Source organism: Canis lupus, chromosome 20 (assembly GCF_003254725.2).
Source record: "Canis lupus dingo isolate Sandy chromosome 20, ASM325472v2, whole genome shotgun sequence".
NCBI lineage: Eukaryota > Metazoa > Chordata > Mammalia > Carnivora > Canidae > Canis > Canis lupus.
The window spans coordinates 45,342,419-45,362,168 of record NC_064262.1 but is presented as its reverse complement, the minus strand read 5'-3'; the positions used below and the strand labels follow the sequence as shown (position 1 = coordinate 45,362,168).

At 52.6% G+C, this 19,750-nt stretch overlaps 1 protein-coding gene across 1 annotated transcript; it reads left to right on the top strand.

Moving 5' to 3' along the window:
- Window positions 1-1,254: 1,254 nt before the first annotated feature.
- On the top strand, window positions 1,255-19,354 carry B3GNT3 (UDP-GlcNAc:betaGal beta-1,3-N-acetylglucosaminyltransferase 3). Its single transcript, XM_025458003.3, has 4 exons — window positions 1,255-1,383; window positions 13,780-13,839; window positions 15,765-16,351; window positions 17,766-19,354. The coding sequence occupies exons 3-4, from the start codon at window positions 15,785-15,787 to the stop codon at window positions 18,315-18,317; spliced, it is 1,119 nt and encodes a 372-aa protein (XP_025313788.1). The 5' UTR covers window positions 1,255-1,383; window positions 13,780-13,839; window positions 15,765-15,784; the 3' UTR covers window positions 18,318-19,354.
- Window positions 19,355-19,750: the final 396 nt, after the last annotated feature.

Sequence of the window (19,750 nt, the reverse complement as noted above, 5' to 3'; positions counted from 1 at the left end):
CGGTTGATGGGCACTCGGGTGATTTCCACCTTTTGGCTATGCTGAACAGTCCTCCTGTGAACGGGCATGTACAAGGCTTTGTCTGAACACCTGTTTTCAATTCCCTTGGGTAGACAGCTAGGAGGAGAATTGCTGAGTCCTAAGATAATTCTAAACCAAATTCGAACCCAGGCCCTCTAATGCCATAATCTGCTCTGGAAGATTTCGGAGTCCCTTCTGCTGTCTCCATGCTTCCGCCTTCTGACCTGGCAGGCCTCAGTTTCCCCCTGTGAGTAGGGGTTGGTACGCCCCAGATCACTTCCTCCACCATTACTCTGAACACATGATTACAGCAATGTACGTTTCCAGGGCAAACGGGGGCACGAAATGTCTGTTGTGGAGGGGACGAGATGGGCCACTCCCTCCAAATCAGACATTTGGTTCCAGCTGCTTGTGCGGCCCCATAGGGCAGGCGGGGAACTTAAGCTGAACCTGAGCAGTTGCCCCCCTCCAAGTGGAGACCTGGACTCAACAGGCTCCAAAGTTTGTGCCAAGCAAGTGTGTACACCTGCGCCACTTTGGCTGAAATGCCGTTGTTTGGTGCACTGACATTTGGTGTAATGGCCCTTCACTCCGGCAGTGTCGATGGTGCGCTTGCTCTGTGTAGGCCCTGCTCCCCACACCTCTCCCAACTGGAAGAGTCAGGGCTTAGATCCTCCATTTTACACAGGAAGAAACTGAGGCACACTCAGGACCCTCCCCTTTTCCTCTCGAAGAAGTAAGGGTGGGGCAGGAGGCTAACCAGAACCCCCACCTGGCTCACACCTAGGGACCTGGATCTTCCCAACCCCAGACCTCCCGGCCCAACACGTCTAGACTAGAAATGGATCCGAATCTTCAACTACCTTAACCTCAAAAAACTTTCAAAACTGACTTCCAACTTCCAGAACCTTTGCCAGCCTGAGGGCTATGGGCTCAGGATAGGTTTCCTGGGTTCTGGAATCTTCGAACCCCTTGCAGAGATCTGAAGAGTCCCCCTGGATTCAACCAGCCTCCTTGTCCCCCTTCCAATCATTTCTCCATCAAACACACTTTAGGTCAGCCCTGCACGGGGCGCCGCTTGCACATCTCCAGCCGCCTCTGGCCAGGCCCCAGGTGGGCTGGACACCCCGACGGGCGCCGGAGAGGGGGACGGGGAAGGTTGCGGTGGGGGCCGGCCAACCGGGCGGAGGGGCGGGGTCGGGAGGGGAAGAGGGAGGCAGGAGGCGAGGCTGGGAGGAGGCAGGGAGGAGCCCGACCTGGATGGGGGTGGGGGGAGGCTCGGCGTCAGGTGAAAGTCTTTCCGGAGTTCACAGCCCGGAGGAGCTGAGATAAGAGGTTGACTCCGGGCGGCCGGACTCTGGGGTGAGTGTCGGGGGCCCCTGAGGATCCGGCTGCCGTCTGGGGTGGGGAGGAGGAGGATCGCGGCTCTAGGGGGCCCCGGCGGGGCCCCGGGGTCAGGTGTCCACCACGTGGAGATCCCGGGTCTCCGTAACCCCGTTGCCCTCACCCATCGGTAGTCGCCGGCGTTTCCGAAGCCGGCGCGGGGCGGGGGGGAGGGAAGTCGCTCCGATGGGCACGGCGAGGCGTCCGGGACCCCCGTCCGCACCCCCCGACGCCCACCTCCCAGGATAGCGGGGAATGGGGATGGAGACGCGGAGGGCGCTCTCTGCGCTGCGGCCGCCGCTGCTACTGTTGGGTGGGGATTGTTAGCGCGCTGATTCCGAGGGTCCCCCACGTGGGGACCACCGCTGACCTCCAGCCTTGGCAGGCGCTGGGCGCCCTTCCTGCCTGGGGACCTCCGCTCCTGGCTTCCCCTGGGGCTCAGTGCAACCCCTGTCGGCTGACTTGGGGCTCTGTGCCCCCCCCACCCCCCGCAGGGTGCTCCTGTTCAGTTTCCCCTCCCAGACTAGGTCAGTGACCCAGCTTCCACGAGGATGCCTGAGATGTTCAGCCAGTGGAAGCTTTTATGATGGTGGGAGGGGGGCTCAAGTGAGTGACATTGGGTCTCTGAGCTTCCGTTTCCTTATGTGTCAAGGGTGGCTTGTACGGGAGTGATTCACACTGTAGGTGCTTAGTGGGGGTGGGGGGTACAGCTGTCACTATATTAATAATAATTATTACTATATCCTTAGCCATGCTTCCAGGTTCCCGACTAACTTTCCCGGTGGGTCAGTTTTTTCATGGTCTTTTTTCGGGTGGGGGAACTGAGCTCACCTGCTCCCCCACCCCACCAGAGCCTCCTGTAGTTCCGATCTGGGCCCGTGGGGAGCTGCCCACATTTGGGGCCACCCTGGGCCATAGCTTCCTTCCATTGCTCCGTTGGCTCCTAAGGTCTTGCCCCACAGGGCTGAGGAGTCTAGAGAAAGAGGTGTGGACCCTGCTTCGGGCAGCAGGGCCCCCCACTTGACCTAGGTGAACAGGTAATGTTTGTTCATCCCTGTCCAGCCCTGACTTCCATCCTTTGCTTCTCCCTCGCACCTAGGGTGTGGTGATTCCTGCCAGCCAGGTACTCTGGATGTGGGGGAGCTTCTAAGAAGGAGCCTTAGAGCGTCAGCTTCAAGGCGCTCGAGGACTTTGGACAAGCTTCTTTGACCCAAGGACCCTGGGGCTGGGCTGAGTCAGGTCAGCCCTAGAGAAGGAAGGAAGGTGTCACTGGGCGACTTCTCTTCCTGCCACTCTCTGAGGTCCCCACCCCTGTGAGTCAGGGAGGATACCCATTGTGGTCCCTCCTCCTGACAGGGAGTCTGGCTCGGCTTGAATGCCTCCTCCCCATAATGGGGAGCTCACTACCAATACAGCAAACTAAAGGAAGCCCCAGCAGGTGGTGGCCAAAGGCAGGGATTGGGCTCCCACCTGACCTTCCTTGAATAAGTTCCTTGGATGAGCGCTCTGTGCCTCAGTTTCCCTATCCATAAAAAAAAAAAGAAAAAACGCAGCTAAGGAAGCCCTACCTTCCAGCGCAGGTGTGGTGAGTAGAAGAGCAGATGGTGGAAGGGCCACACACCGGGCTGCTGCGTTAACTCTAATCATGATTACGTGGCTCACTGTGTTCCCATCGGTGATATTTATCTTTGCGTGAGAGAAATAATGTGAAGGTTGCAGGGCTCCAGCACAAGGCCTGGAGGAGGGCTCTGAGCCATGTGAAGGTGTGAGGGTCCTTCAGGTGGTCCCCAGAGGAAGGCCCATGGGACCACAGTTGCTCCAGCTAGGAAATGAGTCCAGAGATGCTCTTTTGAGGCTCAGCTACGGCAGGGCCCGCCATTTAGTTAGGGGCCTCCGTCCAGCCCAGGTCCCCTCCTGGACCCATCCCAGGTACCTGGAGCAGTTTTTGAGGTGGGCTCCCCAAGGTCAGCTCCTTCAATGAGGAGCCCCGGGATTCCCAAGGAACGCAGACGTCATGGGTCTAAACGGCATGTGTCACCCTCCCCACCCCCCATCCCATCATCTTCTACACCCCAGGTGCCCCAGGGCCTATGTTGGCATAAAATCAACTTGCTCACATGGTTTCACTAAAGCAGGGTCTGGCCACAGCGAGCCTAAGGAGTTATCTTGACTGGGCTTTTTCTCTATTTTTTTTTCTTCTATTTACAAGAGGAACATAATGCTTCTTGCAGAAAAAGACCAGCCTGTCATTACTTACTTACTGGGAGGCCTAGCTGGAACGAACTGGTGAGGGATCACCCTCAGGTCCAGCAGGCTGGGGTTCAAATCCTAGTACATGCTCTCTGCCCCCCCCCCCCCCCCCGTTGGCTGTGTGACCTATGGTGGGGGGCCCTCTCTCTTGTGCTCAGCTCATCTACTTGGTAACTGGAAACCAGCCTCCCTACAAAGCGCAGTGAATCATGGGGCTCATCTGCAGGCCAGGAGCTCACATCCTCTCCTGCAAGAACCCCCAACTCCCAACCTGGAGTCTCTTCCACCCTGGAACTTGCTCTTCTCACGAAGACTGTCTTGTCTGCTGCCTGTCTGTCGTCCCGCCTCCCTTAGTACATAAGCTCCTTGGGGACAAGGCCTTTCTTTCAGACTTCTTGACTGCGTGCTCAGAGCCTAGATCGGGGCATGGCACACGCTAGGTACTAGGTGCTCAATGCTGGCTCAGAGCAGTCACCAGTGTGCTTGAGACATTCGTCGCTGACGTTGATGTTAATATTGTCACTGTTGGCGCTTCCTAAATGGGTTTGGAGAAAAGGCAGCTGCTTTCTCAGGACTCAGGCCGTTAGGCACACAGATGGGGTTCTCCTGTCACCCCCACCCCTCACCTTGGTTTTTGGAAGTCCCAGAATGTTCCATGCCCCTTTTGAAATCCCAGCTGGGGTCTGTCAGGAGGTACGGAACCATGATGGCCAGAGTGAAGCTGACGTCCAGCACCTGCTGGAAGTCAATCAGGGGTTGGCAGCTGACACCATCCAGCTCTGCAGATGAGGATGCTGAGGCCCAGAAGTGGCCAGCCACTTGGCCCAGGTCCGCCGCCACCGCTGGTCAGTAGGCAGGTCAGGATGTCTCCCGGAAACCACCACAGCAGCTTCACGGGCACCAGCTCTGTTTTCCCAGCTGCTGGACAAGGGGAGGTTAGCCCTCATTTTCCTGATTCCAAAACTGAGACCCAGTGACCACCAGGCCTATGGGTCACTGGAGCTGGAATTGGGATAGGAAGGGACACAGGTGGGTCTGTGTCTAATGGGCCAGGAGAGTGACTCAGGACTCACCCTCTCGGAGCCTTGCTTCCTCTTCTGGAAAGTGGGAGCGTCATGCAGGGGAATCACCTTGATTTGATGGGAGCTTCCCAGTCCAGGCAGGCCCTCCATGGTGTCACAGTAGCGCAGAACAGGTGGGGGTCAGGTCCGGGCCCTGAGGGTGTGAGCAGGGGGTACCTGGCCACCTGGACTGCTCAACACATTCTCACACTCGTGTGTCTCAGCCTCTCTGCCTTCCTGAACTGCTAAGGAATGGTGACGAGAACAGGGTGAGAAGGACAGAAGTGCTTGGGGACTTGCCAGGCCCTGGTTATCAACTGGGAGTGTAAGTAGAGGATGCAGGGACAGAATTCTGTTGATAATGGGGGTCCTGAATTAATTCTGTTGAGTACTGGGGCTGCTTCTGTACCTCTAGTGCCTCACTAATATTCAGTGAATGTGGGCTACTGGGGAGCAGGGCACTCAGTCGGTTAAGCATCTGCCTTTGGCTCAGGTCATGATCCCAGGGTCCTGGAATGGGGCCCCACATCTGGATCCCTGCTCAGTGGGGAGTCTGCTTCCCCCTCTGCCCCTCCCCCTGCCCTAGCACACACACAGTTCTCTCTCTCTGTGCTCTCTCGAATAAAATCTTAAGAAAAAAATAGTGAATCCTTAATATTTAGTGCAACAAATCCTTAATATTAGTGTGTTTGCAACAAATAGCTGATATTCAGTGACAGTATATTAGTCTCTTGGGACGGTTTAGTGACTTATGCATATTCATTGTGATAATATTGATTCATGCATCATGAATGTGCCTTGCAACTCTTCATTGTTCCTGTAAAACTATTTCATAAAACTCCTGGTGCCTCCTGCCTGTCTAGCAGGTCATGAACGGTACTTACTGACATTTGGCTTCTTGCTCATGAACTGCATCACGAGTATCTCAGTGCTGTGGATATTTGGCTCTTTAGGGCATTAGTACACCTTGGTCCTGTCTCCGCTCCACACAGGCACTTGCTAACTCGTGACTGTCCTGCATCCTCCAGGGCCTGTGGGGCCCTAGGCAGGTCGGTGGCAGCTGTCATCTGCAGTGGATTTGGGCTGAAATGAGGCCCGAGGAAATTGCTAATATGTGGATCATCATTAGTATTTTTCCCTTGTTCAACAAACACCAGCAAATGTCACATGGAGACACAGCTGTTGGGAACAAGATACCTGGCCCCACCTCTGGGGGTCTCCAGGCTGGCTGGGGAGATAAACGAGACAGAAGAGAGTGCATTTCCCATGTGCAGTGGTGGTGAGAGCTGTAGAGAAAATCAGAGCCAGGGCAGGGTGTTCTAGCTTGGGAGGTTGGGGCCCTTTTATTTTTATTTATTTTTATTTTTTAAAGATTTTATTTATTCATGAGAGACACAGAGTGAGAGGCAGAGACACAGGCAGAGGGAGAAGCAGGCTCCCTGTGGGGAGCCCGATGTGGGACTCGATCCCGGGACTCCAGGATCACAACCTGAGCCAAAGGCAGATGATCAACCACTGAGCCATCCAGGCGCCCCTGTTACCTTTTAAAAAGGTAAAATTGTGAGGCGCCTGAGGGACACAGTCCATTCAGCTGCTGACTCTTGGTTTAGGCTCTGGCTGTGATCTCTGGGTTGTGAGATTGAGCCTGGAGTGGGCTCTGAGCTCAGTGAGGAGTCTGCTTGAGATTCTCTTTCTCCCTCATCCTCTGCCCCTCCCACTCATGCTCTTGTGCTCTCCTGTTCTCTCTCTCTGTAACACAAATAAATAAATATATATATTTTAAGATTCTCTCTGCCCCTCCACCCAACATACCTGCACACATGTTTGTGCTCTTTCTTTCACTCAAATAAATCTTAAAAAAAAAAATGGGGGTGCCTGGGTGGCTCAGTGGTTGAGCGTCTATCTTTGGCTCAGGTCATGATCCCGGGGTCCTGGGGTCAGGTCTTGCGTCAGGCTCCCTGCAGGCAGCCTGCTTCTCCCTCTGCCTATGTCTCTGCCTCTCTTTCTCTCTGTCTCTCTTGAATGAATAAATAAAATCTGGAAAAAAGAAAAAAGAAAAAAAAACAACACTGGGGTGAGCCTGAAGATCAAAGAGAATCTGGGGGAAGAGCAGGAATCCCAAGCCAAGAGGACCAGGGGGGGAAGAGCAGGAGTCTGGCAGGTGCAAAGCCCTGTGGCAGGACTGAAAGCAGCTGAAAAGGCTGGTGTGGCTGGAGCTGACCAACTTGGGCAGGGGTCATTGGGGATGGGGCAGCAGAGGCTGAGAAGTCCCACACCTGGCAGCCACAGCCTGGGTGGGGAGGCTCTTGGGTCTTGAATACAATGAAACAAGTGGCTCCTCTGTGTATGTTCAAGGAAGCAGGCTCTGGGTGATGGCAAAATCAGCACCAGTGTATGGAGAGCAAACAGCCAGGAACAGGAATAGCTGGTCTGGCAGTGAGGGTCCCTGAGAGTCAGCCCAGATGTCACTGCTGTGACTCTGTCCACAGCCGCTATGTCCTATCTGTAGGGAGAAATATGAAGGAGGCCCTGCCACAGGCAAGCAGTGTCAGGATTGCTCATTCATCATACCTGCTGGGCCTTCCTGGCTTCGTTGCCATCGTGTGCCCATAGCTCTCGGCTGAATGCCACACCTGGGTCAGCCACTGCCCCATGACATTCCATGTGAATGGCTCCTGGGCTTCTCAGTCTATTGTTCCTGGTCCTTCCTTCTCCGTCCCCTACAGGCTTTAAACACTGGTGACTCCCTTCACTTTATTTCCTGAACCTACATACTTCCCTGATCCTTGCTGACCAGCTCTTGTCCGGGCCCTCAAATTCTTTGGCCTGGTTGCTGCCCCAGCCTCTACTTCCGCCCTGGCTGTCCTTATTCCCCCAGTGCCCCATTTCCACCCCCGCTTGCTGGGCATGGTCTGGCAACCCACCATCATCTCCCCCCGTCCCTCTGCTCCAGCCGCATTGGCCCCTCTCTCTGCCTTCAGCACTTTGCATCTGTGCTCTGGCCCTTTGCACCTTTGTCCTCTGCCTAGAATGCCCTTCCCCCAGGGCTCTGACCAGGTGATTCCTCATCATCCTTCAGGATGTCCCCAGGCTGGTCAGCAACCCCCCCATGAACCTTTCCTTCTCAACAGTGTTTATCATGTTGCTATTACACTAATCACCTCTTCCTGTATTCCTGCCGTCAGTGGGGGCTGATCTGGTCATGCCTGTTCACGGATTCACTCGCCAGTCCGCGCCCAGGGTGGCCCAGCGGTGGAATGTTGTCTGACCTGGGCTCTGGTTCTCTGTTCTTTGTCAGATGTTGAAGTGCATGGTTCCTTGTGACAGATTCTGGAAGGCTCTGAGTTTCTGGGTGGGGAATCCCCCAGTGAAACTCCACATCATGGGAAGGATAGGATACAGACCCCACCCATCGGGGTCCTGGGTTCCAGTCTGCTTTATGCTGAGTCTCAGTATCCCCATCGGTAAGCAGGGCCTCTGTGGGGCACTGAAGGAGCCAGTACAATGAGCCCAGGTCACTGAGTGGCTGCCACACAGCCAGTGGCACACAACCCCAAGTGATTCCATGGTGGGGGTGCTTGGCGCTCCCATCCCCTAATGAGGAACTAGATTCCGAGGGGAAGTGGCTGATCAAGGTCTCAGTGCCAAAGGGACCATTCAGCAGCACATCTGACCTTTCTGCTCCCTGCTCACACACCCTCTGTGGCTTCTCCTGACCTCCAGGACACAGCCCCACTTCTCAGTCTGGGGTTCAAAGTCTTTACAGGCCCTTCCCTAGCCTCAGAAATCACCCCCCCCCCAAAAAAAATTCTACTTTTCAGCAAAATAAACTACAGATGATTCCTTGATAAGGCCTTGTTTGGTTTCCCCACCACGCCTTTGCATTTGTTCTTTCCTCTATCTGAACTCCCCCTTGGTGAGCTCCTCTGCATCCTTCAAAGCCTCAGCCTCAATATCCTGGTCCCTTCTTCTGGCCCAGCCTTTATCCCACGAGTGTCTGGATTTATCTCCCCCCCAGACTGGGAGCTTCTGGGGAGCCAGGCCCAGGGTCGAGGCTTCTCAGGTTCCCCAGACCCATTTGTTGAATGAATGAATGAGTGAGTGAGTAGTTTTCATATGCGTTTTCTGGGATGAGAGCTGCTGAGACCTTTCTCAGGCCTGAAGGACCTGGAGACAAAGCAGGTTGTTTCTGTAGTGATATGAGGAACCCACTGGGCTACCCTGGGATAACTCTGAGTTCTACTTCCCCATCTATGAAACAGGTATGGTGATTCCCCCAGAGTTATTCAGAAACCCACAGACTTCACTGAGTGAGCAGCTGTTTGGGCTTCCACAAATCCAGTTGTCCTGTCCAGTGAGACCTGGGAAGGGTGAACAGCAGAATTCCGGGCAGGGGTCAGGGAATCGGACCTGGGCCTGTGAGGAGCTTCTCATCAACCACCTCACCCACCCAGCAAAGGCCCCAGAGTTCCTCACTGCTGCTCAGTTACTTGGAGGAAAATTAATACCAAGAAACTTCCCCTCCTTGGTGGAGCTGAGCCTCTAAGACTCTGTGCCTTCAGGTCATAAAACCCTTAAGGACAGATGGGTGACTACCTGGGCCCTGGGGTGCTACCCACAGAGGCACCCAGACCAGTAAAATCCTCAACACTCAGCCTTGCTGACAGGGAGGCCCAGAAGTTTGCCCCGTCCATCCGTCCGTCCTTCTTTCCTTCCTTCCTTCCTTTTTATTTTTTTATTTTATTTTTTTTTTAATTTTATTTATTTATTCATGAGAGACACAGAGAGAGAGAGAGGCAGAGACACAGGCAGAGGGAGAAGCAGGCTCCATGCAGGGAGCCCGACATGGGACTCGATCCAGGGTCTCCAGGATCACACCCTGGGCTGAAGGCAGGCGCTAAACTGCTGAGCTACCAGGGCTGCCCCCTTCCTTCCTATTTAAAGATTTTGTTAATTTTTATTTTTTTTAAGATTTTGTTTATTTGGCAGAGAGAGAGAGAGCACGAGCAGGGGGAGTGGCAGAGAGAGAAGCAGGCTCCCCGCTGAGCAGGGAGTCAGAGGACATGGGGCTCCATCCCAGGACCCTGGGATCCTGACCTGAGCAGAAGGCAGATGCTTAGCCAACTGAACCACCCAGGTGCCCCAAGATTTTGTTTATTTATTTGAGAGAAGGAGCAGGAGTGAGGGTGGGGAGGTGAGGGAGAGGGAGAAACAGACTCTGCTGAGTGGGGAGCCTGACACAGGGCTCATCCCAGGACCCTAAGATCATGACCTGAGCTGAAGTCAGACACCCAACCAACCGAGCCACCCAGGCATCCTCCCAGAAGTTCTTTCTTATGCCAGGCCAGTGTGAGATTTTATGAGGTTTGCAACATTATCTGCTTGAAGGTTTAAGGGGCTATGAGTTAGGAAGGGCCTTGGTGGATCATAGAGGGAAGGAGATCTTGGATGCATTAATAGAGATCTAGCATAAGGTGGAGGGAAAGTGAACCTTCCTCCCCCACCTCCCACTTGAGCTCTCAAACCCTAATCAGGAACCTCAGGGGGCTGAGAGGGTAGAGCAGCAGAATCCCTCCATTGAGAGAAACCTAAGACCCAGGGAGAAAAAGTTGGGAATGCAGGTAGCCAACAAAGGCCCAGTGTTCCATATGCAAAGAGTTCTTATAAATAAACAAGAAAGAAAAATGCAAGAAAAAGAACAGCCATTAATGGAACTCATTAAAACCAAATGGGCCACCCCAAGAGGTTCTCTTTTGCCCTGAAACCCTAAGAAAAGCCATTTAGCCATTTCAGTTCTTCTCCTGCCTCCCCTTCCCAAAGCCCAAGTTTGGCTGAGTGGTAAATATTCATATTTGCCAAAGTATCTTCCTTCATTTTAAAACCCTTGTTTGGAACTTATAAAACACATTTCCAGTGAACTGATCCTTGGCCACTTAGGTTTAATTTTCTATTTAATAGATGTTTAATAAGTACATATATAATATAAAAATAACAAATCTCATAAATACTTAATATGATGAATTTATACAAACCTGTATCAAAGGCTTTAGTCTGATCCTGATTTCCTCTTCTAACCTTCCCTCTTTTGAGCTCCTCATTCCGGATTTCTATGTTGGTTTAGACCAGGATATCTCAACCTTAACAATGTTGATCTTTGGGGCTGAATTTTCCTGAGGTAGGACTATCCTGTGTTCTGTAGGATGTTAATTTATGCAGCGTCCCTGGCCCCCACCCACTTATTTTTTTTTTTTAAGATTTTATTTATTTATTCATGAGAGACACAGAGGAGGGGGAGGGAGGGAGGGAGGGAGGGAGAGAGAGAGAGAGAGAGAGAGAGAGAGAGAGAGAGAGGGAGAGAGGGAGAGAGGGAGAGAGGCAGAGACACAGGCAGAGGGAGAAGCAGGCTCCATGCAGGGAGCCCGATGTGGGACTCGATCCCGGGGCTCCAGGATCACACCCTGAGCTGAAGGCAGGCACTAAACCACTGAGCCACCCAGGGATCCCTTACACCCACTTAATGCCATTAGCAGTACCTTACCTCTACCCTGCCCAAATCACGACAGCCAAAAATGTCTCCAGATATTACCAGGTGTTCCCTGGGAGATAGAGTCACCTGTTTGAAGATCCCTAATTTAGGCTCCAAACTGTAGATGGGGAGATGGGTAATCACTCTCTAAAATTTTAAGAGTCCTGGAGCACTTGGGTGGCTCAGGAGGTTAAGCCTTTGGCTTGGGCTCAGGTCATGATTTCAGGATCAGGACTTTGCACTCAGTGGGGAGTCTGCTTGTCCCTTTCCCTCTGCCCCTCCCCTTGTTCATGCTTTTTCTGTCTCTCTTAAAAAAAAAAAAGAAATCTTTTAAATAAATAAAATAAAATGAGATAAAATTTTATGAGTGTTTAACGAGAATGTCTCTTTCCCAGGTGTTGAGTTCTGAGGTGTGCTATTGTTTTCCAGGATCCGTGGGTCTCTAGCCACAGGTGTGGCCCAAGAGAACACTGTGGCATTTCTAGTCTGATTTCCTTTTTTGGTGATATGGTCTTTCTATTACAGTTTGTGAAGGTTTTTTATTTATTTATTTTTTTCTATCCTTGAAGCTTCAGGGATCAGCACCAGGTTTGCCTGGGAGCACTCCTTTCCCATTGTCTATCCTGGACTTGGGCCTGTCTTTGGCTCAGGAAAATGTCTTTCTAGGATTCAGCTCATTCTTGTATCACATTCACCAGTACACAGTTTCTTTTTTTTTTTTTTAATTTTTATTTATTTACTTATGATAGTCACAGAGAGAGAGAGAGGCAGAGACATAGGCAGAGGGAGAAGCAGGCTCCATGCACCGGGAGCCCGATATGGGATTCGATCCCGGGTCTCCAGGATTGCGCCCTGAGCCAAAGGCAGGCGCCAAACCGCTGCGCCACCCAGGGATCCCCAGTACACAGTTTCATCCCAAGATTATTTGCCTTTTGAGGTCTCCCAGACCTGACTTCCAGCAGCTGAACCCCCAGGGCAGGCAGCCAAGCTGGGGTGCCACAGCAACTAGATGGGCTCTCTGCCGCCGGCATGCAGGGTTTTGAAGCCGCTTAGGCTCCGCTGGCCTGTTGTACCTGCCATTCCCTCCCCTGGGACCTTCCCCCCCAGATCTCAGCCATACTGGATCTTCTGTGCCATTCACATCTGACTTAAATGTCATCCAGACCTCAAAATCCAAATCTGCCACCCAACCCCATTTCCTCCTGTGGCTTTCATTGCCTCTTATCATTTCATTGAGGTTTTAATATGTTTGTTCTCCCTCAAGGGTCTGGGTTCTGTAGTGGAGACATTTAGGTATCTTCTGTCTGCAGAAACCCAACATCCATGCACCAGTCATTCAATACACATTTATTTATTTGTTTGTTTATTTATTTATTTACTTATTTATTTATTCATTCATTCATTCATTCATTCATTCATTCGAGACACACACACAGAGAGAGAGAGGCAGAGACAAGGCAGAGGGAGAAGCAAACTCCCTGTTGAGCAGGGAGCCCGATGTAGGGCTTGATCCCAGGACCTCAGGATCATGACCTGAGCCAAAGGCAGACACCTAACCAACTGAGCCACCCATCGTCTGGGTGGCTGTCCTGAGATGGAATCTCGCATCGGGTTCCCTGCTCAGTGGGGAGTCTGCTTCTACCTCTGCCCCCCCTACTTGTGCTCGCATTCTCTTTCTCTTTCTCTAATAAATCAATAAAAATTAAAAATAAAAAACAGGGGATCCCTGGGTGGCGCAGCGGTTTGGCGCCTGCCTTTGGCCCAGGGCGCGATCCTGGAGACCCGGGATCGAGTCCCACGTCGGGCTCCCGGTGCATGGAGCCTGCTTCTCCCTCTGCCTGTGTCTCTGCCTCTCTCTCTCTCTCTCTCTGTGTGACTATCATAAATAAATTTTAAAAAATAAAAAATTAAAAATAAATAAATAAATAAATAAATTCCTTTACAAAAAAAAAAGTTATCATGTATTTTAGAAGGTGAAAAGTGGAAGAAAAGTAGAACACGGTCTGAGACCAGGGCCACCAGTAAGATACTGTATCCCGAGGAGTCCCTCCTGAGAAAGGGATGTTGGAGGAGAGGCAAGAAGTGAGGGAGGGAACCAGGTGCATATCCTGGGAAGAGTATTCCAGCCAGGCAGGAATAACCTGAGCAAAAGTCCTGAGGCTTTTCTGGGTCATGCCCAGAATGTTTGAGGTCAAAACCCCCACAACAACACTCTTACATAGGGTTAATTCTCCTCGTTTTCCATGGAGGCTCTGCGAAGTCCAGCTTCTTTTCCAGGGTCACACAGTGGAACCTGTGGGGTAGGATCTGAGCCCTGTGTCTGGGAGACACCTCGCTGGAGAGGCTTGGCCAAGCCGTGTGCAGAGACAGCAGGGGCACGTTGGAGAAATGGCCTCCTGAGTGCAGGCGGAAAGCCCTTTGCCGACTTCTAGGTGGAAATGCAAAGCCACTCTTCTTTGCTTCCAGGCAATAGCTGCTGGGGTTGCTTGGGGCAAGTGGAGCCTTCCAGAATCTACTGACTGTGGTCATGTTTTCCAGGTGCCAGTGGAAAGAACAGAGAGACCCCAGAACAGCACAGACAACCCACGGCAGCCTGAGGTAAGTACTAAGCTTCACATATTCACTCAACAATAGGCATTGAATGCCCACGAGGTGCCAGGTGCTGGCAGCTCCCTTCATGCCTGCACAGTCCCGTGAGTTGAGAACTGCTCAGATGCCCCCTTTTACAGCTGAGGAAACTGAGGCCCAGGGAATGGAGGGCACACAGCCAGAAAGTGATGCAATTGGGATTTAGACCCAGGAGTTGGGCTTTAGAGTCTGTACCTCTCCAGGTGAGTCAATAAGTGTTTTAAGAATGGTTAAGTCCGGGATCCCTGGGTGGCACAGCGCTTTGGCGCCTGCCTTTGGCCCGGGGCGCGATCCTGGAAACCCGGGATCGAATCCCACATCGGGCTCCCTGCATGGAGCCTGCTTCTCCCTCTGCCTGTGTCTCTGCCTCTCTGTCTCTCTCTGTGTGGCTATCATGAATAAATAAATAAAATCTTTAAAAAAAAAAAAAAAAAGAATGGTTAAGTCCTACTTTGGGTCTAATCCAGCACTTTCATGCTGCACTGGAAAATAGCCCTTCAAATTTAGGGCTGAAAAACAGGGCAGATACTACCTCTCCAGACAAAAGGACATTAAGGGAATCCAGGGAAGCCTGGGATCTGGAAGGAAGACCAAGAGCCCTGCCTGGATATGGGGAAGGAAAGCTTCTAGGAGGAAGCGACATTAGAGCTGAGGTTTTGAAGGATGGATAAGAGTTTGCCGGAGAAAACTTTAACAAATTTATTCATAAATTGTATTTGTTCAAACACTCCCTGCTTTCCCCATGTGTCTGCCTCATGCTGGGCGATGCAGGGACCCTCCAGAAGCCCCCAGTCTCAGAAAAACAGAGCTAAACATAGACACCCCCATGGGATCAAGACTGGGTAGAGGTAGACAGAGCTTGAGGTGCCAAACAGACCCAGCAGTGTTCCTGAGGGGTTAAAGAGAACTTCCCAGAGAATGGATCATTTAAGATGGGTTATAAAGGAAGAGTAAGTGTTTAACAAGGAAGATAGCTCTGTTTGAAACATGCCAGGCCTAAGGGATCTGTAAAGAGCCCATGCTCAGGTCACAAGACCATTAAGAATAGTCAAGAAGAAGGGTGCCTCGGTGGCTCAGTCAGTTAAGTGTTGGCCTTAGTCTTGGGTCACATCCCAGGGTCCTGGATCAAGCCCTGCATCAGGCTCCCTGCTCAGCAGAGAGTCTGCTTCTCTCTCTTCCCTTCCCCCTGCATGTGGTCTCTCTTTCTCTCTCAAATAAATAAAATCTTAAAATAATTGTCAAGAAGAATGGGTGATGGCTTGTTTCAGAACGCCAGCAGCAGGCACGTGGGTGGCTTAGTCAGTTGAGCATCCAACTCTTGGTTTTGGCTCAGATCATGATACCAGAGTCCTAAGATCGAGCCCCCCGTTGGGCTCCACACTCAGTGTGGAGTCTGCCCCTCCCCCCACTCTCTCGCTCACTCTCTCTGGAATAAATAAATGAAATCTTTAAAAAAGAGAGAGAGAGAGAATGCCAGCAGCTCTCAGCTTCCTGGAAGGACTGGGTTAGGACCCCAGTAGTTCTCAGTGATAAAGAGGCAGTTCTTTGCCTCCCTCAGGGGGGCTCCTGGGCCATCTCTGAGGTAGAGACATGAGGAGGACCAGGTTGAAAGGGGGGATTCTGGGCACACTGAGTCTGGGAGGCTCACCTTGGCATCTCCATGTCTCAGTCTTCTCTGTAAGCACTTAATCCCCAGCCAGACCTGGGCAACTGTCAGAGCCATCAGGGGTTGAGGTGCCAGAGGAGGAGGTGGGGGGCATGGGGGTGTAGGTGAGGGTGCATCTCGATGTCATACCTCCCTGAGCACCTACAGGTCTGCAGCCAGGTGTTGGGGTCCGCAGGTAGCTCAGGGAAAGTGCTTGGCCCATCCCATCTCATCAACGCGTTCTTGGCAGGAGCCGCCAGGCCGACCAGGATGAGGTGCTGCCGGCCCCTGCGGACAGAGGTGGGCTTGGCCATAGCCCTGAGCATCCTCATCCTCTTCCTCTTCTGTCTGCACGTGTCACCACCCACCTTCCAGAGCTCGGAGGAGCTACGGGACAACCCCAAGACTCTGGCCTGGCCCACTCAGCCCTCCCGCCCACTGCCCACCCCCTGCAGGGCCAACACCTCCATGGCTGCCCTGCCAGGCTTCTCTGGGCAGCCACAACAGGTGCGCGACTTCCTCCTGCATAAACACTGCCGCGACTTCCAGCTGCTGCAAGATGTTCCCCTGAACAAGTGCGCAGAGCCTGTCTTCCTGCTGCTGGTGATCAAGTCCTCACCCAAGAATTACGAGCGCCGGGAGCTGGTGCGGCGCACTTGGGGCAGCGAGCGCCAGGTGAAGGGTGTCCAGCTGCGCCGCCTCTTTCTGGTGGGCACAGCCCCTAACCCCATGGAGGCCCACAAGGTCAACCGGCTGCTGGCGATGGAGGCGCAGGCGCATGGGGACATCCTGCAGTGGAACTTCCATGACTCCTTCTTCAACCTCACGCTCAAACAGGTGAGCCGGCAGGGGTTACCTGATCAGGGCCACCCATCCTTCCTGCCCACTCACCATCATCTCCTCTGAGGGGCGCCAAGAAACCAGGAGTCCCCACCCACCCTACCCCACTCCCTCTGCTGTCCTCATGGTGATCTGAGGCCTTCTTCCTCTAGGGGAGGCAGGGAGAAAGGGCAGGGTAGCCTGAGGTTACGAGCCTGGCTCTCAGAGCCCATGATCTGGGTTCGAATTCAAACTCTGCCACTTACCTGCCATTTGCCTTTGATAATCATTTACCCCTCTGCGCTCGTTTCTTCATGGTCATCAAGGAACTGGGATTTAGTTGGATCCAGCTGCCTCTGAGGGCTGCTGCGAGGATTACAGCAGAGGATGTTTACAGGGCACCTGGAGTGGCGCCAGGTGCTCCAGTAACAGTGGCAATCGGTGGGGGTGGAGGGGCACTGGACAGGACACATCTCGTTTATTTGTTCTTATTCTCTCTCCCCATGAGGCCCACATCTGTGCAGTTGATGCTCAGTAAAGACCTTTTAGCTGGACAAAACCCCTCCAGAAGTGGAGGGAATCCTGCCTGTGCACAGATGAGGAATTAGAGGCTCCAAAGGCCCACCCAGGAGTTGAAGGGGGCCCAAGGCAGGTTCCTGCTCATAGTAGGCACAGAAAAGTCTGGGCTCAAGACCTTGAGTACCAAGAACAGTACTTTTCTGTATGTGACCCTGTTCCCGGCATTTTTTCTGGAGATCCTCTATTTCCTCGTCTGTAAATGAGGTTGAAGACTACTCCTGCCTGCCTCCTAAGCTTGCATGAGCGATTCGAGACAGGGGAGGCACTGAGCACCGTGCAAGGCATGCGGCAAAAGTTATTATGGAGGAAGCTGAAGCCGAGGTGGGTAGAGGGCCAAGACCTCTTGACACAACGTGTTCTTCATGCAGAACACAAAAACATGTAAGAAATGTCCATTTGACAAACATGAATCCAGTACCTATGAGAGGATGACCCTCAGTGGGTGCTGGGGAGATGTCACAGAGAGGAGAGACAGTGCCCACCCAAGGGAAGCCTAGAGTCCGGTGGGGAAGGTAGACGTCAATAACAATCACATAAGTAATTATTTAACAGCAGTGCTTGGCCAGGAAGAGTCAGAAGGAATAGCAATAAATGTAAATGCGACAATTTTCAAGTACTTCTTGGTGCTTCACGAGGATCATCTCCATGGATCCCCAACACTCCCAGGGGCAGGTCCTATGATGAGGTCTGTCTGGAAAGTTGGTAGCTGAGGCTCAGGGTGGGTCCTCAAACCCATGGCTGGCCTGACCAGTAACACCCTCAATTGGGTTCCCTGGGATGGGGTGGCCAACAGGGACCCAAGGCTGATTGCCCCAACCCTTAAACTTGTGTGTCCCGTCCACCTTGCCTGCAGGTGCTCTTCCTACAGTGGCAGGAGACTCGGTGCACCAATGCCAGCTTCGTGCTCAATGGGGATGATGACGTCTTTGCACACACAGACAACATGGTCTCCTACCTGAAGGACCACAATCCTGACCGCCACCTCTTTGTGGGACACCTGATCCGCAATGTGGGCCCCATCCGGGTGACTTGGAGCAAGTACTATGTGCCAAAGATTGTGACAGAGGAGGAGCGCTACCCGCCCTACTGCGGGGGTGGTGGCTTCCTACTGTCCCGTTTCACGGCTGCTGCCCTGCGCCGGGCTGCCCCCAAACTGGACCTCTTCCCTATCGATGATGTCTTCCTGGGCATGTGCCTGAAGAAGGAAGGCCTGGAGCCTGCATCACACGGTGGTATCCGCACAGGTGGCATTCGGTCTCCCTCGGGCCGCATATCCTCCTTTGACCCCTGCCTCTACCGGGAGCTGCTACTCGTGCACCGCTTCTTGCCATTTGAGATGCTACTCATGTGGGATGCCCTGAGCCAGCCCAAACTCATCTGTGGCAAGCAGTCACAGATCTACTGAGGTGGTATCAGGACCCGTAGCCTCTAGGCCCTGATCTCTACCCCCGTAGAAAGGGGCAGCATCATCTTCCCCTTTCCAGAATTGGAAATCTTTGTTCTAAGTGGTCGGCATAAGAGAGTGTCCCCAGGGAGGTTTGGATGAGTGCATAGTCTAGCTGACAAACTCCTAGACATCTTTCCAAGCCCACCTGGTACTTGAACCCATGTTCCATCATCCTCTCTAGATTCTCAGCTGAAGGGACCTCCTCTTTCCATGGCAGCTAACTGCAGGAGCCCTTCTGCTAGGCTTCCAGTTGTTCCGTTTGAGTCAAGGTCCCATTTTCCAGCTCCGACTTTGATCTTGGGTTGGATTTTAAAGGGTGGCCAACCCCTCCTTGCTTGTAAACTACAGTGGTTTAGTGGTAGGTGAGTCCCAGCCATGCTTCAAGGTCAGTTGGGAATTCCTAGGTCCATTTGCAACTGAACTGAGCAGTATTTCTCAGCCTAGGAAAGAAGTTTTTTTCTCAACCTCTCCCTGCCAGTCTCCACACACCTCAGATGGTAGAAGGGGCCAGAGAAGCCATGAGTGGGACTGCCCCCTCCCTGCTCATGGTATCAAGTGCTCTAAAGGCAGAAGCATTGGGCACAGAAAGGAGGCAGCTGTCTGACTCAGGCTGTGCCAGCTCAGGGTTTCTGGAGTCCCTGATGGGGCCCAGCCCCCACATTTGTGCTCCCCAAGAATTCAGGTAATGATACTGGGGCCAGAGAGTCTTCACTGGGCCCACGGTCCGCACACATGCTCACCCCAGTGTTCAGAGAAGAGAGAGATTCAGATCCTTGGGTGTCTGTGAGCTCTGAGGACCCAGGACTGGCCCCTGACCCAGTATGTCTTTCAGACTGGGGAGACCCAAGCAAAATGGTGACACCTTAGTTCTGCTGACTCTGGGCAGAGGTCTGGGGCCTGGGTTTACAGGCATTCACAGGTAGGGGGAAGTCAGACAGCAGAATGACCACTGGGGAATGGGTACTCAGGGAATAAAATGTTTTGTGAAGACCTGAGATTCTTTTTTTTTTTTTAATTAAGTGATTTATTTATAAGTTTTAATTCAGATAAGTCTACAATCTGTAAAAGTCTCATTTCCAATAGAAAATATGCACCAGGGATCCCTGGGTGGCGCAGTGGTTTAGCGCCTGCCTTTGGCCCAGGGCGCGATCCTGGAGACCTGGGATCGAATCCCACGTCGGGCTCCCTGCATGGAGCCTGCTTCTCCCTCTGCCTATGTCTCTGCCTCTCTCTCTCTCTCTGTGTGACTATCATAAATAAATAAAAATTAAAAAAAAAAGAAAATATGCACCAATAAAAATGGCAGGGATGAAATGAGGGCTGTGGAGCTTCCATTGGGCGGGTCTGATGCCATCCTGCCCCTGCTCACACATCCTCCATGGTTCCCTATT

Bases quoted from the DNA above. Each gene is read 5' to 3' on its own strand.
- B3GNT3 (XM_025458003.3), top strand. From the start codon at position 15,785: ATGAGGTGCTGCCGGCCCCTGCGGACAGAGGTGGGCTTGGCCATAGCC. The intron at 16,352-17,765 runs GTGAGCCGGCAG...CCTTGCCTGCAG, and splicing joins TCAACCTCACGCTCAAACAG to GTGCTCTTCCTACAGTGGCA.